General features: G+C 34.0%; 5 protein-coding genes and 1 non-coding gene across 6 annotated transcripts; 4 read left to right on the forward strand and 2 right to left on the reverse strand.

Moving 5' to 3' along the window:
* The first annotated feature begins 3,189 nt into the window (after nt 1-3,189).
* On the forward strand, nt 3,190-6,175 carry LOC110725129 (transcription factor bHLH13-like). Its single transcript, XM_021904596.1, has one exon. The coding sequence runs from the start codon at nt 3,847-3,849 to the stop codon at nt 5,863-5,865; it is 2,019 nt and encodes a 672-aa protein (XP_021760288.1). The 5' UTR covers nt 3,190-3,846; the 3' UTR covers nt 5,866-6,175.
* Nucleotides 6,176-10,205: 4,030 nt separating this feature from the next.
* On the forward strand, nt 10,206-10,287 carry TRNAS-AGA. Its single transcript has one exon. It is a non-coding gene; the product is annotated as a tRNA-Ser (tRNA).
* A 3,156-nt stretch (nt 10,288-13,443) lies between these two features.
* On the forward strand, nt 13,444-13,992 carry LOC110725058 (pectinesterase inhibitor 12-like). Its single transcript, XM_021904530.1, has one exon. It carries the CDS (start codon nt 13,444-13,446, stop codon nt 13,990-13,992), a length of 549 nt encoding a protein of 182 aa, XP_021760222.1.
* A 1,780-nt stretch (nt 13,993-15,772) lies between these two features.
* On the forward strand, nt 15,773-16,252 carry LOC110725037 (putative invertase inhibitor). The gene has a single exon (XM_021904515.1). It carries the CDS (start codon nt 15,778-15,780, stop codon nt 16,228-16,230), a length of 453 nt encoding a protein of 150 aa, XP_021760207.1. The 5' UTR covers nt 15,773-15,777; the 3' UTR covers nt 16,231-16,252.
* A 4,482-nt stretch (nt 16,253-20,734) lies between these two features.
* LOC110725059 lies at nt 20,735-21,751 on the reverse strand. The gene is made up of 2 exons (XM_021904531.1): nt 21,040-21,751; nt 20,735-20,871 (listed from the first exon to the last, which is right to left on the reverse strand). The coding sequence occupies exons 1-2, from the start codon at nt 21,749-21,751 to the stop codon at nt 20,735-20,737; spliced, it is 849 nt and encodes a 282-aa protein (XP_021760223.1).
* Nucleotides 21,752-23,460: 1,709 nt separating this feature from the next.
* Nucleotides 23,461-27,227, reverse strand: LOC110725130. The gene is made up of 4 exons (XM_021904597.1): nt 26,776-27,227; nt 26,405-26,513; nt 25,445-25,535; nt 23,461-25,308 (listed from the first exon to the last, which is right to left on the reverse strand). Exons 1-4 carry the CDS (start codon nt 27,088-27,090, stop codon nt 24,216-24,218), a joined length of 1,608 nt encoding a protein of 535 aa, XP_021760289.1. The 5' UTR covers nt 27,091-27,227; the 3' UTR covers nt 23,461-24,215.
* Nucleotides 27,228-27,892: the final 665 nt, after the last annotated feature.

A 27,892-nucleotide genomic window follows, 5' to 3' on the forward strand; every position in this document is an offset into this window, starting at 1 on the left:
CGTGATGTAACAACTAGCAAAGGTGTTAAAATTTGCCATTTTCAATAGGACCTTATTCTTTCGAAGACCATATTATGTACGCTAAATTAAATTTTTTATTGAATGGAAAAAAAAAAACATGATCAATGGCTGACTAATAATCATATAATTACAAATTAAAGCAACTACTAGTGGCTGTTAAATCATGCAAAGCATGAGATGTAAGCTGTTTAGAAAAAAATAGTGATGTGTTGGGTTGCATAAAAACATGTTTAGTATGTTAAATTGTTACATCTCATTATGAAGTGATGTGGTATGCTTCCTAAGCTACGGAGTATTTCCAACAAGTTAGTATTCGTATTTAAAATGTATAGTAGGTTACGATTCTTATTAAAAGTTTCATGTATTTAAAAATGAACTTAGACGAGTGACTTTCTCCAGTTTGCGGAAGTGAAAATTCATAAGATGTACAACTTCTCATGTAATTGACATCTATCACCTCTATTTAAAAATAATTGATACTGTTTGACTTTTTATACTTGTTTATTCATTATCTTTGACATATAGGTATATACTAATATTATTAATTCAAATTTTATCAGGTAAAGTGTTGTCAAGTTAGTATTAGTATGAACTAGATAGAAGCCCGTGGGATGTACGGTTTTTTCATCTAAATTTTTTAATTATTTAATTTATTGTATTTAATAATTTCAGACAAAATTACAAAAGTTTAATATTTTTTTTACTATAATTTATAATGAATTTATTAAATATAAATAAATTGTAAATATGATATTTTTTTCCATTATATAAAATCTTTAATGTGAAATGATAAATTTTTAATAATTTAAATCCTAAATTATTATTATTGTTTTACCATATATTTTATTTTGATAAAATCACCAACCTCGTCCACAACCAACCTACTACATCAATGGATAAAAATGTTTGCCAAACTGAAATTGATATAAATTAAATCTTTACATTTATATAAAATAAATCAATATATTTACCAATAAATGAAAAATTGTTGCGACATAAAATTAAATCTATGCATTGGAATTTTTTCATCATCTCCAAACATAACCCAAGCCATCCATATATTAAGAATATAACATCTAATCGTATGCCATTACATAAACAAATAATTGTCAAGTATCCTAATAAATACAATGTAACTAATAATTACAAATATAAATTTAAACATATGATTTTAAAAATTACCTGGACATTGATGACCTAAAACTAACACAAAATTCGCTTGATGGGGTTTTGTATCGATACGAAATTTTATTTGTGTCGTATGATGTGTTAAATCTGCATGTAAAAAAACATTTAGTAAATAAAACATAAACATATAATCGCTGAGTATCCCAAATTAATACAATGTAAGTAATAATTAGAAATACTAATTTAAACATAGGTTTTTAAAAATTAAGCTAAAAATTACCCGGCCATTGATGACCAAAAATTCACACAAAATTCGCTTGATGGGGTTTTTTATTGATACGAAATTTTGTTTGTGTCGTATGATGTGTCAATTTATAATGGTAGGTATCACAAATTGTAATTTAATTATAATTAACGAACAATTTGTATTTCTTATCATAAATACTATCAAAATTAATCTTATAATGGTAGGTATCAAACTTTATTATAAGCGTTTATCATTTAAATATTTTTTAGTATATTTTTTTTGGATTTCTTATACTCATAGTACTGAATTAATAAATGTATCTTAACCTATATTTTTACTTTATTTTTTTTTCATTATAATAATTTAATTCGTGGATTATAATCTACGTGGCATTAAAATTTTAGATATATCAAATCTAATTCGTTACTTTTATTTAGGTGGCAACATAATTTTTTAATTCAAAAATAAAATACAAATCTTTCTTTTTATTGGTTGAAATAAATATATTTTTTACGTGGCGTTCCGAATGCTCTCCAAAAATGTCTACTTTATATATAATAATAATAATAATAATAATATTATTATTATTATTAGATTTTCATAAAATAAATTTTTGTAAAAAAAATAATTTTTACAGTACTAATGTATATTTTTATATATTAATGATTAAAACTTATACTTTCACATGCATTCTTGATCATAATCAAACTACTTATATAGTATGGCCCTATTCTTTAGAGCTGCTCTGATTTGCTGAAATATGCTCTTTTATGCCCAAAAGCTATAAAAAACAAGACCTATATCAATTATTTTAAAATGAACATAATTATGTACTACTTTTCTACTCCGTATTGTAATAAACAATAAACTTTACCTCAAAGTACAACAACAAATCTATCCCATGAAAAAAAAAAACTCTATACCAAAATAAACCATAGTTAGTACTGCTATTTCACCAAATGCCACTGACAAATTACGAAATTCATCAAATGCCATCGAACTTTTCAGAATTCACCAAATGCCACCGAGTTTTAAGAAAATTCACCAAATGCCATTAATGACTAACGGCTGTTAGTTGACCGTTAGTTGACCCACCACTTGCCATGTGTCAGCTTCTGATTGGTCCATTTTAAAAAAAAATTAAACAAAAATTTTAAAAAATTAAAAAAAAAACCAAAAATATTTTAAAAAGTAAAAAAAAATAATAATAATGAAAATTAAAAAATTAAAAAAAAAAAACCAAAAATATTTTAGAAAAGCGAAATAGAGTATCGATGGATAGATTATTACCTTGCGTGCTATCTCCAACCCCTCAAACTGAATTTTGCACTTCAAACTTCCTTCAAGTTCTGGCACTACTTCCTCGCACTTCTGGGTTCGCCCAGAATGAAGAACACCAAAAGGTTCGAACTTGTTGCAGAGTTTCGTCGTTCAATGCTCCAACTTTGCTTCTTCGTTGCCAGAGATTTCAAGGTTTCAGTTTTGGTGAACTTTACAGGGGAGAAGTTATGGAAGAACAAGGTCCAACAACAATTGAATAATTGAAAAAAGAGAAGTCAGACAGTCAACTTCTTAATGGCGCCATTAAACACAAAGAAAGGGTAAAATAGTATTTTCGCAATAACGGCCAACTAACGTCCTGACATCATTAATGGCATGTTGTGTTAATATACTAGTTGTCAATGGCATTTGGTAAATTCTGAAAAGTTCGATGGCATTTGATGAATTTCGTAATTTGTCAGTGACATTTGGTGAAATAGCCGTAGTTAGTATGTTAACCATAGAAAAAGAAACCATAGTTAGTGGCACGAGATTGGTAAGTTTAGAAAGAGAGAGAAAGTGAAGAAAGATAGAGAGAGAAAGGAGAGCTCTTTAATATCGCCCCCTTCGTCTCTCTCTCCTTCCACCCTCATTTCTCAATCTAAGTGTTTTTTTTTTCTTTCCTAAAAAAATAAATAAATAAAGCTTCTTCTCCTCAATTAATTCTTCTGAAATTTGAGAGATTGTTGTCATTTTCTGGGAAAAATCTGAATTTAATTTCTGAGCTTTTTGCTGTATTTGGAATCCTCCACTGTTGTGTGTGCTGCCCAGAAACTCGTTCTCTCTCTCTAAATCTTCTCTCAAGCTGCCTGGTTTGTATTCATCTATTTTTGAAATACTGCACTTTTTGAAGTTTTCATCTTTTTTTGTTGTTGTATCATTGATGTTTGATTGACTATTTCTGGGTAATTTGAAAAAGGAAATCTATAAGATCTGAGAATAAGTGGGTACTTTGTTAATCGAATTTTGACGGATTTGTTTGTACTATAAATAGAAATATAAAAGGGGTAGAAATGAAGTGGTGGGCATTTGTTTGTAATTTAGGGTTTTTGACTTTGCTGCTGGAGATTTGAATTGGGGTTTTAGTAAAATTAAAAGGGGATAATAAAATTAGGGATTAAATTAAAGAAATGAGAAATATTGAACTGGGTATGGGAGGAGGGGTAGTGTGGAATGAAGAAGATAAGGCAATGATCGCCTCGATATTGGGTACTCGAGCTTTTGATTACCTAATATCAAGTCCATTTACTGCTGAGACTTCTTTGGTGAGTCTTGAGAACAATGAGAATATCCAGAATAAGTTATCTGATCTTGTTGAGAGGCCAAATGCCTCTAATTTTAGTTGGAATTATGGGTTTTTCTGGCAAATTTCGAGGGCGAAATCGGGGGAGGTGGTTCTGAGCTGGGGGGATGGTTATTGTAGGGAGCCCAGGGAAGGGGAAGAATCGGAAGCTACCCGGTTGTTGAATTTTCGGCTTGAGGATGAATCTCACCAGAAGATTAGGAAAAGGGTACTTCAGAAGTTGAACACATTGTTTGGAGGCTCTGATGATGATAACTTGGCTTGTAGGTTGGATAGGGTTACTGATATGGAGATGTTCTTTTTGGTGTCCATGTACTTCTCGTTTCCTCGAGGTGAAGGAGGACCGGGGAGTTGTTTTGCTTCCGGGAAGCATGTGTGGGAATCGGATTTGTTGAGGGCGAAATCTGATTTTTGTGTTCGGTCGTTTCTGGCTAAGTCTGCTGGGATTCAGACTGTTATCTTGATTCCTACTGAGTCTGGTGTTGTGGAATTGGGGTCAGTAAGGGCGATTGGTGAGAACCACAATGTACTGAAGGCGTTGAAGTATGCATTTTCAACACCTCCTGCTCCCGTGGTTCATCCTAAACCAGCCCCGGTTTTCCCTATGGTTGTCCATAAGATAGAGGAAGAAGATCCTGTTCCTCTTACTTCTCCATTACCTCTTCCCGTGTCTACTCCTACTGCCCCTTCACCTGCTCCAGTTCCTGCTCCTGCTCCTCTTCCTGCGCCTGTTCCTCCTCCTGCCCCTGCATCTGCTCCTCTTCCTACTACTGCCCCTGCACCAGCATCTGGTCCTTTTTCAAATGCAAGGCTTGTTAATCGCGGTGTAGATGGGGTCCATAAAATATTTGGGCAGAATCTAAATACCACAGTTCGCCCTCCCTTCAGGGAGAAACTTGCTGTTAAAAGGATGGAAGATAGACATTGGGATGGCTATGCAAATGGGAATAAGCTTTCTTTTACAGGGCAAAGCCCCAGGAATAACGGTATTCAATCAGTTCAATGTACGAATTGGGCTAACATTCCTGGTGTAAAACATGCGACTGCGACGGAGCTTTATAGCCCTCAGAACACGAGGCTTCAGGAGTATGTGAATGGCATACGAAGTGAGTACCGGCTTAACCAGTTTCACCAGCAAAAGCCGGCCCAAATGGAAATCGATTTTACAGGGGCAACCTCTAGGCCTACAGTGGCTTCTCAGCCAGGTAGTGCTGAGTCGGAGCATTCAGACCCTGAAGTGTCTGGTAGAGATGATAGAGCAGGTCCTTCCGATGATAGAAAGCCTCGTAAACGAGGGCGCAAGCCGGCCAATGGCAGAGAAGAGCCACTTAATCATGTTGAGGCAGAAAGACAACGGAGGGAAAAACTGAATCAGCGGTTTTATGCATTGAGAGCTGTTGTCCCTAACATATCCAAGATGGATAAAGCCTCGTTGCTCGGAGATGCTATTTCTTATATCACCGAGTTGCAGAAAAAGCTTAAAGACATGGAAGCAGAAAGAGAGAAGCATAACAGCACTTCAAGAGATACATCTGGTATGGAAGCCAACTCTGTTGCAGAGGTGCAAGGACAAGCTCCTGAAGTAGAACTTCAGGCTTTGCATGACGAGGTCGTGGTAAAAGTAAGCTGTCCGCTGGATTCTCATCCTGTGGCCAGAATTATCCGGGCATTCAAAGACTCGGAGATCAATGTTGTTGATTCAAAACTTGCTGCAGGTACAGATACCGTGTTTCATACTTTTGTTATAAAGCCTCAGGGTTCTGAACCACTGACTAAGGAAAAGGTGTTGGCAGCATTTTCGCATGATTCAAAGTCTTTGCAAGCTCCTCCATCAACTGGTGAATAGGAGGCTGTAGTTTCTCTTAATTAGTAGGGTGTAATTGGATAGTAAAGTAGAGGAAAAGAATCCATTGGATGACTTCTGCAGAGGTTTTGATTTTGCAGCAAGGACGAGTTAAAGAGGAATAGGTGGTGCAAAAAATGTCCATTAGAAGTAGAATAACAGCAATTGACAGCAATAGAGTCGTCGCAAATTTGTTTTTGTTCTGTTCATAGTTATACATATTTTGTCATATTGAAGTATTTTAGCAAGGTGAATTAAATGTGTAAGTTCACTATCTTCCTAAATAGTTCATGAGTTTTGTTTCTCATAATCAGTCATCACATTTCCGTTCTCAGCACTCCGCCTTTTTAAATTGTTGAAATTTTGAATTCTTATTGAAAGTTTGGAAAGAAATGTTTGTGTTTTCCAGTAGTTATGCATGCAGATAGTAACCAATGAGATCCTCTCCCTTAGCTGGATGGTCCAGTCTCTGAATCGACTGACTGGACCATTCTAGTGCAACGGAAGAGGATCCTCTCCGAAAGGTAACATATTACCTACGGAGTAACATACAGATCAGAGCATGGAAACCTCCCTAACGCGACAATGCCAGTGCTTAGTCCGCTATATGATGATCTTCAATATCACATGTTACAATTAAGGTAAGGTTACAATTTATAAAAGGTATGTTGTAACTAACAGCCCTTATCAAAATGCCATGTTCATTGTACAGTACTCGTATTATTTAAACTTGTCACCGTTGTTGGCTAACCATTGGTCAGGAAACACACGTTTAACATAAACAAATGAAGCCAAAATTGAGCCTGGAATCAATAAGTACTTGTATCAGTTGTTTATAATCTCCCTTTCTTTTCAAGAGCACCCAAATTATGCCATTCATTTCACGTTGCTGTGTTTGTTATGTCAAATGTTATTAAATCATTATAGTAACGTAAGAAAATTCGTCTTTTAGTCATCAAATATTTCTTCTTTTTCTTTCTTTATTTATTTTTTTACTTTATTTTTCTTTTCCTCAGATTCTACTTAAAAAAATGGGACCCATAAATATCTGGACCCTGTTTTTATGGGTCCTAGTTTTTCTTTGTGTTTGCGTGAACATGAAATTGATTGATTAAACGATAAAAACCATATAAACTATAAAATACCCTTGTTGATTTTACTCAATAAAGTGGATTATTTTCACATGACGTTTATGGTGTTCAACTAACTAAAGGTTGGATATTAAATAGGGGAATGGGGATCATGCTATTTTACGCTTACCTTTTTTGTGTATGTGTGAGAGAGAGATTTATTCTAAATCTTATCTTATATGGAGTTAATTAAAAGGGGAAAGTTTGTACATGTACATTACCTAATTTTGACTGTATAAATTAGCACTCCTATATTGTGATCTTTTTCTTCTTTTGGTGGGTAGTTGGTAATTTGTTGTTATTATTAAAGTATTGTGCTCTATTTGAGCTTCGTTTAAGTCCGCATCTAAGGTCCCGTTCTGTTAAGCTTATTTGGACTTGTTGTGTTTTAACTTTTAAGACAAAATAAACTCAGATTAGATTAGGTTAAAGTCTAAAAACTTGAAATTATTTTTGTTTATAAATTATACTATTCTTGTCAAATTTCTAACAAATAATATCCCTTGTGCTGAACTAGATTAATAATTATGTATTTTGCGATCAACCAATGTGTCATGAACTTAAGATACTTCGTAGATAATGTCATGAAGAAAATAGTTCGAGTTAATACGATTCCAAAGTCCAAATTGTTGAAATCAATGAATGCGTTGTCTTTCCATTCTTGTTTACCTGCAAAGATGGGAATTGTCTTTCCATTTTCAACGTTGTATTTCTTCAGTAAACTGGGTGTGTGATGGGCCTGTTGGCTCTACTATACTGTCTATTCCACATTATATCATGTTGTCAACTCTATTCCAATTTTCATCTCGTAGTTATGTGCATTTTATTTAACTGTCCAGATAAAGGTGACAATCGGATCATTTAACTTGAATTCCAGGTATGTAGAAATTACTTGACTTTAGACTTAAAGTTATTACGACAACTTCTAAGACCGACAATTTTTATCTTACAATTTACCTTCCAGATTGAACTTGGCTCATACTCGATCAAAGTACTAACAACAATATTCCTTTTACCCCAAGTGAATCATAAAGTATTTTATCTAGTTAAAGAAATTTGTACGCGATTAATGTGACACCTACCTACTCTTGTCTTTGATACCTCTTTTTTTTTCTTTTTTTTTTTCCTATATCTACTTTTTTTTTTTTTTTTTTTTTGGGGGGGGGGGGGGGGGGCATTAAGGCATTAACACAGCCAATTTGGTCAATATGCCAAATTATCTTTTGGTAATTTTCAGACTGAAATAAATTCATGTTTATGAGCCCATTAAATTTTGTTTTTATAAGTACACAATTAAATTATAATTATAGTTAGAGCTATATATGAAAGACACGTTTATATTGGGGTCCACAAATCATGTTAATCGTGTTAAGGTGATGGCGTTAATACTTGACGTATTGTTCATAGAAATAATTAGCTTGATTGGTATATTATTAAGCATCATGTATTCATGTTACTAACCTTATAAATCATGATAATATTATGCGTAAATTTAACTAGTACAAAGAATTATTCCTAACGTGGGATAGAGTAGAGAATATACAACTCCGTTATTTATATAGTTTTCTAGCTATTTCTAAAGAAAGAGTCAAGAATATAATTCATTTTTACTATTGGTTAAAAGTGAAATTATCATAATGTGTTCATCACATAACGGCAATTGTGTCAGATATCTTGGAAAGAAAAAGGGAGTTAAAAGATAAAGGGGCTTCGAATAAGTCGTATGTTAAGTAAGCTTTGATTGGGAATATTACTGTTTAGTACGCTAATAACATCATATTAGTATCGTACCCCTTTATAGAAACCTAGAGACCACTCAGATAACTCTTTTTCTTTTGGATTCTCTTTGTTAGATTGTTATCAGCTTTGTATGGAGCCCATTTCGAAAGGCCAACATCACTAATAATTGAATTAAGTAAATTTGGACAATTGAAGGTCATATTATACTGCTAAATTGGGCTTGCAAATTTTACAATTTTTGGCTTACAACTGTACTTTATTTTAATTAAGTCATGGAACTTCTCATCATCAAAAACCAAAAATTGAAATCATTAATAATTACGATGACAAAAAATTCTACTGCTAAATTGGGCTTGTATTTCTATGGAGTATATGTTTAACACTTGTGAATTATTTGTAACACTTTAACTTTTGCCACAATTTTATGACTATTTTATAACTTTTTTAAAAAAAAAAAAAATTACAAATTATAATATCAGTTTTTTTTCACCCACATATTTTGCACTTGAGCTCATATTAATATTTCTTATAAGCCTTTTCCGAACGTATTAATCCTAAAATAAGTCGAAATAACATGCTATAAGAATGACAATCTTTGAAGGAGCTTCCATCAGATTTCACCGGTGGAAAGCCCCAATTTTTATTTCTTTTACGTTTTCTTTGTTTTTTAGGTTATAATAGTCTCCCTCGAAAGAAAGTGTTTATCTCCTTCAAAAGACGGGGGTTTTCGAATCTCATTCGAAAGACAAGGTTTTATTTGTGCTTAATAGGGTCTCTAGTTGTGCGAAGCTACGATTGATTATGGCTTGGATTCGGGTTACGAAATCAGCACAAGAATTTTCTTTCTCACAAAATTATAAAGCGGCGACGGATCCACTCAAAAAGTTGTATGAGACAACGAAGCAAGAATGTGTCGAAGTGTTATATCTATGTATTTGGATTCTGAGCCTTTTCCAGATTAATTCTTGTTTGATTTTGTTAAATCTGCTTTCATTATCGTTAATTGTCAATTGTAGATGTTGTATGACTTTATTTTATGAAATTTAATGTCCTTTAGGACTTCTTTCCAAAAAAATAAAAAAACGGCAATGAGGGAATATAGGATTCCATCTATGAAATACTTGTACAATATAAAAACAAGATTGATGGCATCAGAAAAGTTGAATTATTTGAAAAACATGATACCCCATTTCACTAAATTGCCATACACGTTATTTTGCTATAGATATATGGGAGGCCATAAAAATTACTTGTCGGTTAATCTACTTCATATGAACTTTCCACATTTCATTATATTTGAGCATTCAGATGTATTCTTGTTGGAAGCTAGCAGAATTTCTGAATTACTATCAAAAGGAAGCTTCCTTGATCATACAAGGACAATCAATACAAAGTAACGAAAATTTTTTTGTTGGTTAACAGAGAATATGTCAAGGTATAAATAAAATAACGGACATCAAAACAACAATTAAGGTGGACGTGCCGGAGTGGTTATCGGGCATGACTAGAAATCATGTGGGCTTTGCCCGCGCAGGTTCGAATCCTGCCGTCCACGCTTTTTAATTTTTTACATTTAATGTTTTTTTGGGAATTGAAAATATTTTCTTTTAACTTAATAACATGATATTGTAATTTAGTGTCCACGGAATTTCTTTCCAAACAGTTCTTATAAGATGAGATTTATGTTAAAGTACTTCATGCTGCCTGTGATTATCTTTGTTACTTTGTACAATTAAAACTCGTTTATTAGTAACAATAAGAGTGTTCTTAGAAGATCATGTATTTCTTACAATTAAAACTCGTTCTTTAGTTTAATTATCAACAATAGAAGATCAACAAATGTAGTTGCCTCGTGTGATGCCTAACGAACTTGCAGCGGTAGTGAAAAGTCCAACCCTGCTATATTGTGTTCCTTTCATCTTCTTAAATTAAATATGTAAAACTTAAGTTAACCCAAAATAGCTTCCCAACTAGACAACAATAGTAAACATGTTAACAGAATTAGACAAAGGCTAGAGAATAAATAATACAGAAGGAATAAATAATACAGAAGTCCAACTAATTACCAAGTGGTACAATTGGCCTAGAAACATCAGTGTGTTTGTCAATAAATAAAAAAAAAACATTTTTGTGTAAAATTAGACAGGGGCCGCGCGTACGCAGGCCCCCACTATCACAAATTATGACGTAGACTCTCCCACGTTGGGGAGATCTTAGACTGATGCGCTACCAAAGTGCAATGGAGGCCATCGACCTAGGCCATGGGCCTTCTTGATCGCCCATTGACCCCGTCCAGGTAAGTATGTTGCGTGATCTCTTTGTTTTTCTTTTTAATCTCTCGCTTCCAGTAGTTCAGCCTTCATATTTCGATGTGGGATATGTATATTGTTAGTCAATATAATTTTTTTATTCATACTCTTAAACTTCAGCTGCAGTACTAACTCATCATTTATATGCTATGTTCTACTCCGTATATCATTTAACTTATATCTCACCTGGTAAGAATTGTATAGAAAGAAAATGAATGGGTAAAACATCATGTTCATAAGTAACCGAGTACATGAACTTATTAAAACACTTCATTACAAGCTTTCATTGATGTATGTGTACCCACGTAATGTATTCTGCCTTTCTTACAAAATCCCTGTTTCAATAGAGGGCCAACTACTGTGATCCATTTGTTTCATGTCTGGTGATAGATTGTCCATTTCCTTAATATATACCATGCTACAGGACTTACAATGTAACATCGAAAAAATCTAATTAGCAAGGCAGAGCAGATGAGACGTTGTTCTTTCCAGCGTCGCGATCTCAATTGTCTTTGCTTCAATTTTCGTAGCATATGATAAAAATCAGTCTGGACTATAATGCAGCACAGTGGTAAAATCCCACATTAAATCAAAATATGAAATTACATGTCCTTCCTAGCTAACTCATGTTAATTGAATAATTTCCTCTAATCCCTCTGCATATATACATATATTTTGCTCACCAATGTAGAGAAAGGCTGACTTTCAGCAGTACAATGGGCAACCACGTTGCCTTTTATCCAACATGACACCCAGCAATTAACTCAAGGAAAAGTAGCTCTCAAAATCGTGTTCAAGCAGTCACTCTTCACTATGAGCATTCCGTATCCCAAACATCAAACCCAAATCTATCTGCAAACCATAATGAAAATATTTTGCTTCTTCCTTCTAGATCAAAAATGGTTTTAACGTTGCTTCACAGGCAATTTGTCACTATGTCGCCGTCACAGCCTCTCTCTAATCACAGTAATCAGGCTGCATCTAAGTCCATCTTTATATACTTCATAAGGTTTAAGGTACAGGACTACAGGCTTCTGTTAAGTCTGACCTCAAAAACTCAAGTAATCAATACAATAAAATTCAAATGAAACATTTAATCTTGTTTTTCTGATCTAATCACACGCATCATCACTAAAATAATTTTAACCTGCAAATGTTTCACAGAAAATTGGTGGGGTGCGCCAGGCCCGTGCAGTAGTGCAACGCATGGGCGACGCTTGATGACCCCAGTAGCAAGCTACTGTGATGGGACTACCCCCTTTAAAAATAAATTTAATATCGTTGTAGCCCATTGGCCCACGTATCAGATATTAAACTGATAAGAACAGATACTACACTTGATCTTAGCCAAAAGGCCGAGAAAGATATGAATTCTCTTACATTGAAGAAATGTTTATGTATTGCTCTGTAGAATTGTTTTTCTTGTTTTTTTCAATGTGGGACTTTGCTTGCAAATGAACTTTATACTTGGCCCCAAACTATATGGAGGTATGTTATACAATCTTCATAAAAATTAATGCTTAGATATTCCTAACTATGTTTGTAGATTAATAAGGAGTATCTTTCATGTTTTTGTAAGCCAGTTAAATTGGGGTCTTGAGCAATAATATCTTTATATTCATCAATAAATATTAATTATAAAAAGTTAATATTCGAAATTTATATAGTTACATGATTCTAACAAAATGTCACGTGATTGTTTTTATTTATTTAATTTTTTTCCCTTTTTTAATTTGTTTATTTAAATGCATAACAATGATTAACATGTGAATAATGCAAAACCTAGAATATAACACATGAAAAAAAATTAAAAAAAAAATGAATGTAGTACTCGTATAATCATATGATATAAGACCATGAAATCCAAGCAAAAGTAATACTCATGAAAGCTTATAATATCAACAGGGATATACACTTTTATAAGATGATATATTACCATACATATAAAAATCTACTTCTATCTTGTATGATTTTTTTTTATATCTTCAACTTTTATGTTGTATGATTTTTTTTTTTTACTTCTATCTTGTATGATTTGTCTTTCTTTTCCTTTTTGTAACAACTATCTTGTATGATTTTTTATTTTTTTTTTCTTCTCCTTTTTGTAACAACTATCTTGTATGATTTAGTTTTTTTTTTTTTTCTTCTCCTTTTTGTAACAACTATATTGTATATTTTGTTGCCATAAATAATAAATATCCACCTTGATATGATGCTTTGGTATCAATAAAAGTATAAGTTACTAGTTATGACCGCAAAGGTCTGCAATCCACACAAACGTACACATACCCACCTATATATATATATATATATATATATATATATATATATATATATATATATATATATATATATAAGTAATGTGACTATGTTGCCGATCCAATCTATCAAACAGTTTAAAAATGCATTCAAACCGTCCATTTTCCAAGCTACCAGTATTTTTCTTCCTCACTATAATTTTTACCATTCTTTCTTTGATCAATGCTGCTAATGTCATTTCAGATAGTTGCGAAAAAATCATACATTACGATGCAAATGTGAAGTACCCCGTTTGTGTAAAAGTACTCGAGTCGGATCAAAAGAGTGCAAACACAACCGTCGCACAGCTTGGAACCATCGCGTTTCAAATGGCCATATCCAACACCACGTCCATACTTTCAAAAATTGACACCATTGTCAATGATCCGAAAACCGATCCGTCGACTAAGGAGGGCTTGAAGGCATGTACAGAGATTTATACGGATGCTAATAAGAATTTACAAGATGGTTTAACGGCTTTAACAAGTGGGGATTATTTCACAGCTAGTAATAAAGCAAGTGCTGCACAAAATGACCCTGCTGCTTGTCAAAACAAGTTTGCGCAATCTCCTTTGACAAAGGAGAATGGTTATTTTTTTCAATTGTCTTCCATTGCACTTGGTTTTGCCGATTTGTTAAAGGCAACGAACTAAATAATCATTTAATTAGCATAAATGCATAATAATCTTAATAAAGTTTATTTGTGGAAATTGAAATTCTGTAGTTCAGTACAATATTTTTTTTTGTTGTGCTCATACATGTATTATTTTCTCTACTTACTACGAGTAATTTTTATTGATGATTCAGTTATTAAAACCGAATATAATTATTAATCAAAGTTATATGCGATCAAGAAATTTCTCCCCAATAAGGACCTCTATAAATAAAATACTTGCCTAGTGAAGGTGTAACACTTAAAAAGATAATCGAAGTTTAATCCATGCTGAGTAATCTCTACGCCTTTAAAAGTTTTTCCTTTTTGAACGACAATTGTCACACAAAAAATTCAAAACAAAATGGACTTTGCACTGATATCATTTTTATATGGAGTGATTTCCTAAAACAATGCAATAACACAAACTAATTCCTTATATACATTGGTTTTAAAACTATTTTCCATGATACCGTCCACGCAGGCTTGGTTTCAAGAATCGGTATTTGCAAGTATAAAACCGCTAACATTGTTTGCGATCTTAACTAATATAGAAACTCTTGGCATTAGAGGTTCTAAATGGTATTAGCGGTAGAACCGCTAATACCATTAGCGATTCTACATAATTTGGTTGTGAAAGATAAAGTAAACAAGGTAGCTTTAACTTAGAATTGCTAATGGTATTAGAGGTTCTATGCATAGAACCTCTAATGGTATTAGTGGTTCTATATATAGAATTGCTAACATTATTAGCGGATTTATACTGCGAAATTTCAAACCTAGGAACCGATCCTACGTGGACGGTATGGTGGGAAATAGTTTTTAAACCAACTTATATAAGGAATTAATTTGTATTTTAGCATTATTAAGGAAAATCACTCTTTTTATATGACATAATAATGTTAATAAAGTTCATTCGTAAACATTTTCCCATACAATATTTGTTGTGCTCGTACATATGTTATTTTCTCAATGCCCATTTGAATAGTCTAGCTAAGCTTTATTGATTTTCGGATTTAAAAAAAATTATTATATTCTCTAATTACATTCATTTATTTATTATTTTAGTGACTATAGCCGATTATTATTAATAAAATCTACACGATTTTATTACAAACTGTCTCCAAAAATGACATCTCTAATACAGTGTTTCTGTGTTTGGCTTCTTCGCTAGATTTTATGTTAATTTTATGTGAAGGTGTAACATTTAAAAGGATGAATTTTGAAGTTTTAAACGAAAAAAAAAAAAAAAAAAAAAACTTTTTCCTTTTTGATTAGTGACGAAGTCAAAACAAAAAGACTTTGTGGAAAATTTGTGCTCAAACAAGAAGATGAAAAAAGAAATATTATTCTAATTTCAATCATATAATAGGTCAATAATATTTACTAAAAACATGGAGGATCAGTGGATTATAGAATACATTTATATAATGTGATCACATTGATTGGTTTATAAGGTATGAATTGAAATGGACGTAATATTTTACAGCAATAATTGAGCTTAAAAGTTATGAGTGAAGAAGTTCATTGAATAATAACCATATATGATAATGATTTCCCCCTTAATTATCGTACACTAACTTAATTTGGATTTTAGAACACTCTTCCTCTATTTAAACCACCATTTTCCTAGCTATTCTTTACTTAAATCTTAATTTTCTGGTTCAACTTTTCAAAGGGCATTAAAAAAATGGAATGTAACATTATTTCTCTAGTAGTATTCATCATTTGCTTAACTTTTTCCCAAGCAAAAGCTACAAACCATAACCTTATACCGGATACTTGCATGAAAATCTCAAAATCTGACCCAAAAAATATCAATTATGATTTCTGTGTGAAGGCATTCACGTCGTATCGTCGGAGCATGAATGCAACCATTGATGAATTAATAGAGATCTCCTTTAACTTCAGTTCATATAAGGCAAAATCCATCATAACAACCATTAATAAACTCCGGAAAGACCCTAAGTTCAGCCCATTCGCCAAGAACGCGTTGGAAACTTGTTCGGACCTGTATTCGGATGCTCAGGCTGATTTGCAAGAGGGTCTTGATTCTTTGAAGGGTAAGGATCTTTCAACAGCTAATGTACGAATAAGTGCAGCCATGGATAGTGGTCCAGATTGTGAGGATACATTTAAGGAGAAGGAAGGAGAAGTGTCTCCTTTAACTAAGGAAAATACTGATTTTTTCAAGTTAACTGATATTTTTCTTGCCTTTACTGACGTGTTGAAAAAATAATCTTTTTGTACGAATAGTTAATAATTCCTGGTGGGTATTACACATTAGATCGATCTATTACTTCCAAAAATAAATTTATGTTGTAATAAACTCGAAACCTTCTCATATCAAGGTCATGATTGTCATGAGGTGTTTTCATTATAATGTAGCGAAGCTAAGCTAATTAATAAGAGTATCACGAGAAACACAATAGTTGATTGAGGCAAAGACAGGCTTTGGTCATCAGTCTTACTTCATGCAAGGCTTTTAGTGTGGACAGTTTCATTATACTTCGTAGAAAGTTTCTTATGCTTGTTTAATAATGCATGAATAAAAATCGTGCATGTGTTAAAAATTTTACTGATAGAAAGTTTTATTTCGGAGAAATGAAGGAGTAAGAGGAGATAGAGGAACTGATAAGTATTGCTCGTTAAATTTCTCTTGCATGCCACTCTATATATAGCATGAGTATTCAACTAAGAGTACAATGATTTCATACATATAGACAATATGGGTTCACAAGGGTTGGACTAATATATGCATTGTAACATCAAATCAATTATTGGCATTCACATTGCCTTCTAACACTCCCCCTTGAATGCTCATACTTATACACAAAAGGTATTTGTTGTCTCATTAAAAACCTTGCTAGGTAAAACCCTTATGGGGTAAATACCATAGCTAGGGAAAAAGAGTACAACGATATAGTATTATATGATTTGGTATACTACCTCGTTAAAAACCTTGTCAGGAAAAACCCGGTGGGATAAAAACCTGATCAAAGGGAAAAAGAGTGCAGTACATATAATACTCCCCCTGATCTCAGCATAGTTCACGAAGATGTCGCATTCCGATTTTGTGAACTAACTGTTCAAATTTCTTCGAAGGAAGTGATTTGGTGAAAAGGTCGGCAAGATTTTCACAAGACTGAATTTGCTGGATATTTATTTCCTCGTCCTTTTGCAGATCATGTGTGAAGAACAGTTTTGGGGCAATATGTTTCGTTTTATCTCCCTTAATATATCCTTCAGTTACTTGAGCGATACATGCTGTATTGTCTTCAAAGATGATGGTTGGGTCTTCTGTTATTACGTTCATTCCACACTCCTTTTGGATATTACTGATCATCAACCTTAGCCATACACATTCCCGTCCTGCTTCGTAGAGGGCTATCAACTCTGCATGATTTGATGATGTCGCAGTCAATGTCTGCTTTGTTGATTTCCAAGATATTGCAGTGCCTCCATAAGTGAATACATATCCATTTTGTGACTTGGCATTTTGAGGATCTGATAAGTATCCAGCGTCTGCATACCCAATGAGAGCAGCATCTTGTTTTGGTTGGTAATATAAACCAAGGTCTTGTGTCCCTCGTAGGTACCGGAGTAAGTGTCGAACTCCCTTCCAATGCCTATATGTTGGTGCATTGTTGTGCCTGGCTAACAAATTCACAGAGAAAGCTATGTCGGGTCTAGTATTGTTAGCTAAGTACATTAAGGCTCCAATTGCACTTAAGTATGGTACTTCTGGACCCAGAATCTCTTCATTTTCTTCTCGGGGTCTGAATGGATCATTTTTCATATTCAAAGAACGAACAACCATTGGGAAGTTGGTTGGGGTTGCTTTGTCCATGAAGAAACGTTTCAAAACTCTTTCTGTATAGTTTGATTGATGGACAAAAATGCCATGACTCAATTGCTCAATTTGTAGTCCAAGGCAAAATTTAGTTTTCCCAAGGTCTTTCATCTCAAATTCTTTCATCAAGTATTTTGCAGTTTTCTCGAGTTCATTTGGGGTTCCGATGATATTTAAATCATCAACATAAACTGCAATGATAGCGAATCCTGATTGTGATCGCTTTATGAAAACACAGGGACTAACTTGGTTGTTTTTGAATCCTTCTCTCATAAGGTATTCACTCGGACGGTTGTACCACATCCTTCCAGATTGTTTCAATCCATAAAGTGACCTTTTTAGTTTTATGGAAAGCAGTTGTCTAGGCTTGTGGTTTTCTGGTAGTTTTAGTCCTTCGGGGACTTTCATGTAAATGTCCGTATCGAGTGACCCATACAAATACGCAGTCACTACATCCATTAATCGCATTTGCAGTCCTTTTGTGACTGTCAAACTTACCAGAAATCTTAATGTAGTTGCATCAACCACTGGAGAATATGTTTCTTCATAATCAATCCCTGGAATTTGAGAAAATCCTTGGGCTACAAGTCTTGCTTTGTATCTAACTATTTCATTTTTCTCATTACGTTTTCTCACAAATACCCATTTGTATCCAACGGGTTTTACACCTGCTGGTGTAAGGGTTATTTTCCCAAAAACTTCTCGTTTTTCAAGTGACTTTAACTCAGCCAGCATTGCCTCCTTCCACTTTGGCCAATCACTCCTACGTCGACATTCTTCTACAGTTCTTGGTTCAACATCATTTTCATCAGACACGATGTCGATTGCGATGGAATTTGCAAATGTTTCATTAACGATAACATCTTTCTTATTCCACTGAGTCTTTGTAGAGACGTAATTCATTGAAATTTCATTGTTATCGATGTTTTGAACATCTTGTTCATTCCCCGTAGGGTTGTCTTCTTGTTCGTCCCCTTTTGGATTATCATCATTTTCTTTACTTTCATCCACATTTGGTTTTTCTTGACCTTCTGACGGGGGAACATCATTAGTCTCATTTTCTATTCCATCCAATCTTTTCAATTTTCTTGGCTTAGAATCTTTTGAACCAAGTGGTCTTCCACGCTTTCTGCGTGCCTGAGATTCATTTTCTATGGCCTTATTACCAGTTGGGATTTCAATACGTGCAGGGGCATTTTCTACTGGTATATGTGATTTTGTCACCTTCTTTGTGTCTACAAATGCATCAGGCAATTGATTTGCAACACTTTGTAAATGAACAATTTTCTTAACTTCTTGTTCACTCATATTTGTTCGTGGGTCTAACATCAACAGTTGTGTTGCATTCCAAATGAGTTCAATTTCTTTCTTACGTGGGTCCACTTTCTCTCCCCCTAAGGCTGGGAATACTGTTTCATTAAAGTGACAGTCCGCAAATCTAGCCGTAAATAAGTCACCAGTCAATGGTTCAAGATATTTAATTATAGAGGGGGATTCAAACCCGACATAAATTCCCAGCCTTCTTTGTGGACCCATTTTTGTTCGTTGGGGTGGAGCAATAGGAACATATACAGCACAACCAAAGATTTTTAGATGTGAGATACTTGGTTCTCTACCACAAACAAGTTGTAGTAGTGAGAATTTATGATAAGTTGTAGGTCTCAATCTAATTAGTGCTGCTGCATGTATTATAGCATGTCCCCAAGCAGATGATGGCAATTTTGATCTCATTAATAATGGTCTTGCAATCAATTGTAATCTCTTAATTAGTGATTCAGCTAGACCATTTTGTGTATGGACATGAGCTACTGGATGTTCAACATCAATTCCAATTGCATACAATAATCATTAAATGTTTGGGATGTAAATTCCCCAGCATTGTCAAGTCTTATTTTCTTTATTGTATGATCTGGGAATTGTGCTCTTAATTTGATGATTTGGGCAAGTAATTTTGCAAAGGCAACATTTCTACTTGAAAGTAGACTAACATGTGACCATCGTGTAGAGACATCAATTAAAACCATGAAATATCGAAATGGTCCACATGCTGGATTAATTGGCCCAAATATGTCTCCCTGAATTCTTTCCAAGAATTTTGGAGATTCAGTAGCAATTTTGTTCATAGATGGCCTTATTATTAATTTGCCAAGTGAGCATGCAGAGCATGTTAATTCATCTGATCGGGGAATTTTGACATTTCTTATTGAATGTCCAACTGAATGTGCTATTATTCTTTGCATCATCCCAGTTGCTGGATGTCCCAAACAATCATGCCATAAAATAATCAAATGTTTGTCATCTAACTTTTGGTTAGATACCATATTGATTTCCACGGGTCGTATGTTTATACGATATAACCCCGAAGAGTATGCTGGCAATTTCTCATATATATGTTTCTTGCCATGTTTTTCTGCCGTGAGGCATATATACTCTTTTTGATCTGTTGTCATTGTTTCTAGATGATAGCCATTTTGGCGTACATCTTTAAAGCTTATGAGATTTCTTCGAGATTTACTCGAATATAAAGCATTATTGATTATTAATTTTGTTCCATTTAGAAGCATTATACAAGCCTTTCCAGATCCTTCAATTAATTTAGCTGACCCGGAAATGGTGTTTACATTTGCTTGAAACAACTTTAGTTGTGAAAAATATTTTCTATCTTTTAAGATAGTGTGCGTTGTTCCACTGTCCAAAAGGCATTGATATTCGGAACTAACTTCAGGTAGATCCATATCTTCATAAAATAAATTTGAGATTAGTTTAGAATAATATCATACAAACTTTTATTGATGATAGAGATTTAGAGTACATGACTAGAAATTTAACATATAAGGAACTAAGAAAATACATTAAAACATAGCATATGTTACATTAGTAGATGAGAAACCTAAGTATTGTTGTTTTCTCCAAGAATGAAATCATTTCCAATTTCAGCATTATCCATGAAATAATCAGACACATCAAGGCTGGGACAAGGAGCATTTTCCTCATTAACATAATTTGCTTCTGCATTTTTCTCTTTGCCTTTTACAGAAGCCTAGTAAAGGTCTACCAAATGTTTGGCCGTTCGACAAGTACGTCCCCAATGTCCTGTCATGCCACATCTGTAACATGTGTCTTTTCCTTTCGAAGGAGTTTGTTTGTGGCTTCCAGATGACTGTCCCTTCTGTTTTTCAAAATTTTTGAAATTACTGTTTCTTTGAAAATTATTTCTACCACGACCACGGCCGCGTCCGCGATAATTTCCACGGCCTCTTCCACGGCCATTGTAATTTCCACGTCCACCTCTTCTTGTAGCATTTGACTCGGGTGGATAGGAATTTGTTGCATTTGCCTCATGATGAGTGGCCAAAGACCCAGTTGGTCTGAGATTATGATTTTTCAACAAAAGATCGCTATTTTGTTCCGCAACAAGCAATACACTCATTAATTCAGTAAACTTCTTAAAACCTCTTTCACGATATTGTTCTTGCAACAGTATGTTGCTTGCATGAAAGGTAGTGAGTGTTTTTTCAATCATTTGTTCATCGGTGACTGGATGATCACAGTATCTCAATATAGATACTATCTCATGTATGGTTGAATTGTAATCTATTACAGATTTGAAATCCTGGAACCGTAAATTTGTCCAGTCAAATAATGCCTTAGGAAGGAGCACCCTTTTGTGGTGTCCAAATCTTTCATTAAGGCAGTCCCATAATTCTTTGGGATCTTCAACCATCATGTACTCAGTTTTAAGGCCGTCATGTAAATGATGCCTTAGTAACACTAAGGCTTTTGCCTTTTCTTGTTCGGTAATGGGTTTTTCAACCGTCATTGCAGAAGTGGTAGTATCAATTGTTTGACCAGGGGGACTTTTATTTTCTTTAACAGTGTGCTCCAAGCCTTGAGCTTTCAAATTCATCATTGCGTCCACTTTTCATTCCAGAAATTTCTTTCCAGATAAATCTAAGATGCTGAACTGTCTTTTCATAAGGTCTCCCATTTTAGCTACAACAAATTTCGTGATAATTAGATTATAATAACAAATTATATGTACAACTCACATGTTTAGTTCTTCCATATTTATAATTAAGTTAATAAGACACGTGATAATTAAATTTAATAATAATAAACCATAAATAATATAGTCTTTTCTCCCCCTTGGTTTATTATTGTGAGTAATTATATGATTAGACAAAAATTAATCATGTTAGTTGCAAAAAAAACAGCAAAACGACAACAATGACAGTAGTAACAATAATTATAATGATAACGGTAATATTATACAATGATGATTAATAACAACAAACATACATAATAAAACAAAAACAAGCTTTTAATATACTAAAACGACAAAATAAGTGAGTTTTACTTATACATAATGACAAAAATTAATATTGCTACTAATAAAATTACAAGCGCCGTAATTAGAAGGAAATATTGTTTTATCTTCATTAAATCTTCCTCAAAAGTGAAGTTGTGGGTGTTTTGGTTGCCGTCGTCGGGGAACATATCGGAGAAGAAGGGGGTGAAAAAAAAAAAATTTAGGTGATTTTTGGATAAAAAGTGGGAAGGGATAAGGGATTTGTGGTGAAATCGGGGAAAAATCCGCCTTTTATAGAGGTAGGTTTATCCGTTACTGTTCTGTACAACTGTAAAAATATCATATAACAATCTAATATACTGACAAAAATTATGGTCTAAATATATATATTTATAATTGTAAAAGGTTATCACACTGGGAATGCAAGCCATAGTGGTCCGAGAGCCCTAATATCTATAAAAGATCATGGGTTCGAAAACGGAAAGAAACACAAAAAAGTATGTAAAAGTAAGAAAAATAATAAGTATAAAAAGGCTGCATCTTTTTGTTAATCTAGTTAATAATAATATGCATGCAAAGCTACTACTTAGCAATTATAATAACTAAGATAAAAATTTACGTAAAATGAGTATGTAATATCAACATGGATCAAACAAAGAAACATCAACATGAATAAACAAAAGATGATAGTAGTAAATTCACAAGTAAGAGAACTTTCACCGTTGTTTTTGAGGTATATATAGTAAATGTTTGAGTTTCTGTTATAGAGGGTCCCAAATATGGGCAACTATAGAGCATACTCCTCGAAACAGTTAGAAGTAGATAGTATTATTTTGTTATAAATTTTTATAAGTAGGTATAAATATACTTGACTGAAAACTGGTGCTGATAACGTGTTAAAAATTTTACTGATAGAAAGTTTTATTTCGGAGAAATGAAGGAGTAAGAGGAGATAGAGGAACTGATAAGTATTGCTCGTTGAATTTCTCTTGCATGCCACTCTATATATAGCATGAGTATTCAACTAAGAGTACAATGATTTCATACATATAGACAATATGGGCTCACAAGGGTTGGACTCATATATGCATTGTAACATCAAATCAATTATTGACATTCACATTGCCTTCTAACAACATGTTATATGTTTCTATTTTACTCCTATAAAGTTTTATGACCCAAGAACACCCTATAAGCTCCATATAGCTTCGTCGAAAAATTTTCAATAGCATACTTCAAGAGAGGGGGGGAGGGGGGCAAAAACACAAAGGACGATTTTCAGCACCTGCCTTCACAGATTAAAAGCACCAACAAATATGAATAAAAACATCTTTTACGTCTTCATCACGAGTATACTATGTTGCTTACTTACAACTGCTGCTTTAACCAGTCTTTTACTCCCTGTCTGCAAGGACATCTCTGAAGCTGACCCGATAAATGTCACTTACGAATCCTGCATATCAACACTTGGGTCGGATCCTCGCAGCCTCACATCAACTGCCCCACAACTAGCTACAATCTCCTTTGAGTTGAGCATATCAAGTGCCAAAGCCATTAATTCAACCATTGGCACGATCTTAAACCTCAATATGACAGGTCCTGTAGGAGAAAATGTATTGGAAGATTGCCAGGGTGTCTACTCGAGAGTTCCAGGTGATCTAGAAGCAGGTCTTGAGGCGAGACTTTGACACAGCAACAAGGGTAAGTGCAGCCATAAATGCTGCTACCACTTGCGGAAATAAGATCAAGGAGAGGGTCGGGGAGATAGATCCTTTGAAAAAGAAAATTAATTAATAAAATCTCGCTTTCTATTTGGCTTTTTTTGAAATTATTGATCCATCAAAAATTTACAAATCAATAATACCCGCCACGAGCTAGTAATGAAGGCAAAAAATTACTTCGTATAAGACAATCTAAGATCATCGCACCATATTCTGTCCCTTGCTGGGTTCTTTACATATTCCTACCTAGCCAACAAAATCTTTCCACTAGTCCAATCATTGGCATGATTTAAGTACGAGTAATAATTATAATTTTGAGTTTAGGGGGGAGAGCGAGGTACCTAATTAGTACTGTTACCTACAGCTCCATCTTTGTCTGCCCCATTGCTCCCAACAACTGCATTTGCAGAAGTGACACTATCCTTTACATTTGCAATATACATCCCTTCAGTTTTACGGAACCTACATTGCTCCATGTAATGCCCCCTCTTCTTACAAATGTTGCAGAACTTAAACTTCTTAACCCCGTCTGCTTCAGGATTAGCATGAGGAAATCCAGGCTTCTTCATAGGCATTTTCTGGGGTCCGTATTTCTTGTTGGGCTGAAACACAGGAAAATTGGCCCTAGGAACAAGAGTGTCACCCATGTGACCTTTCTGACGAGATTCCTCTTCTGCCTTCAGCTGATTCATCAACATCCATACAGGTAAGTTGTCTTCCTTCATCAACTGGATGCTGTAGGGTTTCCAAGATGGGGGAAGCTTAGAAATGATGACGTTGACATGAAACTTTTCCTCAACATACATACCCGAAGCAATAAGTGCATCTGCAATCTGATGGAACTCATGAACTTGCTCAAAGATCGAGTTCTCTTCAGATATTTGGAAATCAATATACTTCTTAACCAGAGAAACTTTAGATCCATGCTCTTCCTGAAGATAGACGAGCTTGAGTTCTTCCCAAAGATCTTTAGCAGTGCCTGATTTTTCAGAGTAATGTCTTAAAAGATTGTCACATAGGGAATTTAAGATGTTTTGACGACATATATGGTCATCATCCATCCATCTTTCTGCAGCAGATAAAGTCTGTGCAATCTCCTTGTCCGCGACTCCCAGCCCACTAGGGCATGGTTCAGAAAGCACGTAAGCAACCTTCAATTGGTTCAGATATAATTCCATTCGATCAGCCCATTCCTGGTAATTCTTACCATCAAAACGAATAACTTCAATAGGTACAAGTCTTCGGGGTGTAGAAACCACAGTTGAAGTATCTTGAGTACGTTCTCTAGTGGCCATAAGTCTAGGTCTATGGTGTGCACCATCTTTTTTAGTTGGTTCAGCTCCACTTCGTCCAAAGTGACCACCACCATTCTGTTTGCTTCTATATGCAGATGTATCAAGCTTATCAAAAGCTTGTTTATTGTCAGGTTCAGATCTACAGAATACATCACGGCATCCGTGTCACTCGTCATTTAAGCCATATGTACATGCTGGAAGGAAGACTGAGAAGAAAGCCTTGGCAAAATACATTTTTATATTCTTAAAGATTCTTAAAGCGAAAAAGGACCAACCTTATTTTTGATTCAGCCTCTACTATAGCTTCATCAACTGCAGGGACGCTCTTTCGGAGAAGTGACCACTGGTCAGGAAATAAGTTAATGCCTAGCAACCCATCAGCACAAATTAGATGAAAGAGAAAGGAAGAGATCTATGACAGCCACATCAATCACACATGCTTAAAACAAAAACTAATGGCACGCATAGCATAGTAGTATTGATCAAAAGATAAAATACTCCCTATGTTCCAAAATATTAGGTCAATTTTGCAAACTCTGAAAGGTACTTTGTCAAGATAAGTACCGAATTACAATGTGAAATCACCATTTCCAGACATTCTGTTAAACTTGACTAGGTTTGACAACAAAAGCCTCATTCGAGCTATTATTTTGGAACAAAGGGAGTACCTTTTTGGATGGATTGGTTTTGTTTGGTTACGAACATACAATCTATCTCCACTCCTCAAACCCTCCTCCCCCTCCTCCTTTCCTTACTCTGCCCTCATCAAAGGTTATAGTCCTTATAGATTAACAATCAAGTAAAACAAGATATGAATGCATAATAATGCTAGATACATTCAGCATAAAACACTCCTACTTCCAAGAGTTCCAACCTACTTTAACATCTTGTAAATCATCACAAGTTTTAACATTCCTTTATCTTCCCAATTGAAGAGAGCTTCAACACTCAAATTCAACAGAGAACCTTTTTTCAGCATCAACCTTAAACTCAAATCCAAAAGCCTAAAGAGAGAACTAAAAAACCAATAAAGGATGCTCGAATCAAGGTTTCGACCTCTTTAACTGTATGCGTTACAAAACAACCAACAATCAAATTTTGTCCACCTAGCATATTCCCTTAACAAAGAACACACAACAAAATTCACAACGAATCAACAATGTACATAATATCTTATCAATCCAAATGAAAATGCACAACACAGCTTACCAAGGAAGATGAAGGTTTATAATTACATTTATTAGGTGTTGGAATGGCCTTCCCATCCTTCATAGATAGTTCTCCAATTGAAACAACTGTTCTCCCTCCTGAATATCTCACTGCTAAATCTCTCTTTTGTGACAACTACAAACCATTCAACATTACTATGAAATTAAATAGTGCATAATAATTCACCAATTCAACATTAATTTCTACAAAATTTAGGATTATGATCATAATCAAGAACATACCATAAGATAAAATTAGAATTAGATATGTATAATATATAATCAGAGATTATATTGCAACATTGAATTAACATCTCAGGTACAAAATTAGGGTTTAAAGCAAAATTACAATAAATTAAAAAACAGAAATTTATAGAGAAATTCCGAAAAAAACCCACCTTGCAAATAACTCGACATGAATCAGGAAGCTTTATTTCTGTGTGTTGTAATGGAATTTCTTTGTGGGGTTCATTAATGGAGGTGGAGGGTAAATTAGGGGGCAAAACGGTGTCGTTTTGAGGTTGGTCGGAAGAACGTAAGAAAGATTCGATGATTTGTCGGATGAGAAATTTGCGGGGCAAATCGGAGAGGTCGATGTTGAGTTTTTGGGAGGCAAGATGTCGGATTTGTTTCTCAGTCAGGGAGTCACTGTCGGAGGAGTTAAGGATGTCGGTGACAGTGACGTGGATTTTGTCGGCGGTTTCAACGTCCATTTTGAGTAGAGGGAGTGAGTGTGAGGAGGTTGGAGAGAGATTCAGGTTTGAGGGGATGAAGTATCGTACTTTCACGGTTTTGTTTCAGTTTCAGTTTGAAAGAGTGTGGAAATCAAAGAGACTAGATTTAAACTTAACAGTTAACATTTAATATTTAATCATATAACAAAATATTAAAACATAGTATTACTATTTTTTTTAGGTTAAACTTAACATTTAATATTTAATCGATATAACAAAATATTAATACATAATATTACTATTTTTTTTTAATCTTATACAATTAAGGTACACACATATACAAACAAATTTTTAATCTTTCAGGCTTCTAACATCCTTTGTAAATCAATCGTTGATCGTGCCAGTTGATAAAGTGTGATTAAACCCGTCCTTTTGAATTGCAAAATTAACACTTATGAGTTATGACTGACTTGTTAATCATAATCATTGTACTTTTTAATCATGATCATTGTTCATCGCATTCAAGAATTTCATGGTGTTCAAATTCTAAAATATGCTTCTTTGCCTGCAAAAGTTTTACGTTTATTTGCATGGAGCATTAGAATTAAAAGTTTATATAGGATTGAAAAAAAAAATACTGGATTTAAAGTGGTGATAAAATTTATTAGATATGATAAATTTTATTAACGTATAATTTAATCTTTTAGCCGAATAAACGATAAATGATGAACATATTTTTTGCTTTTAAAAAATTAAAATCCAACGCGGCTCTCTAAAATCTTGGGAAAAACTCCCATTTATATATATTGATGCCAAAATGGTTGATAAATGTTTAGGATAA

Source organism: Chenopodium quinoa, unplaced genomic scaffold, assembly GCF_001683475.1.
Source record: "Chenopodium quinoa cultivar QQ74 unplaced genomic scaffold, ASM168347v1, whole genome shotgun sequence".
Taxonomy (NCBI): Eukaryota; Viridiplantae; Streptophyta; class Magnoliopsida; order Caryophyllales; family Amaranthaceae; genus Chenopodium; species Chenopodium quinoa.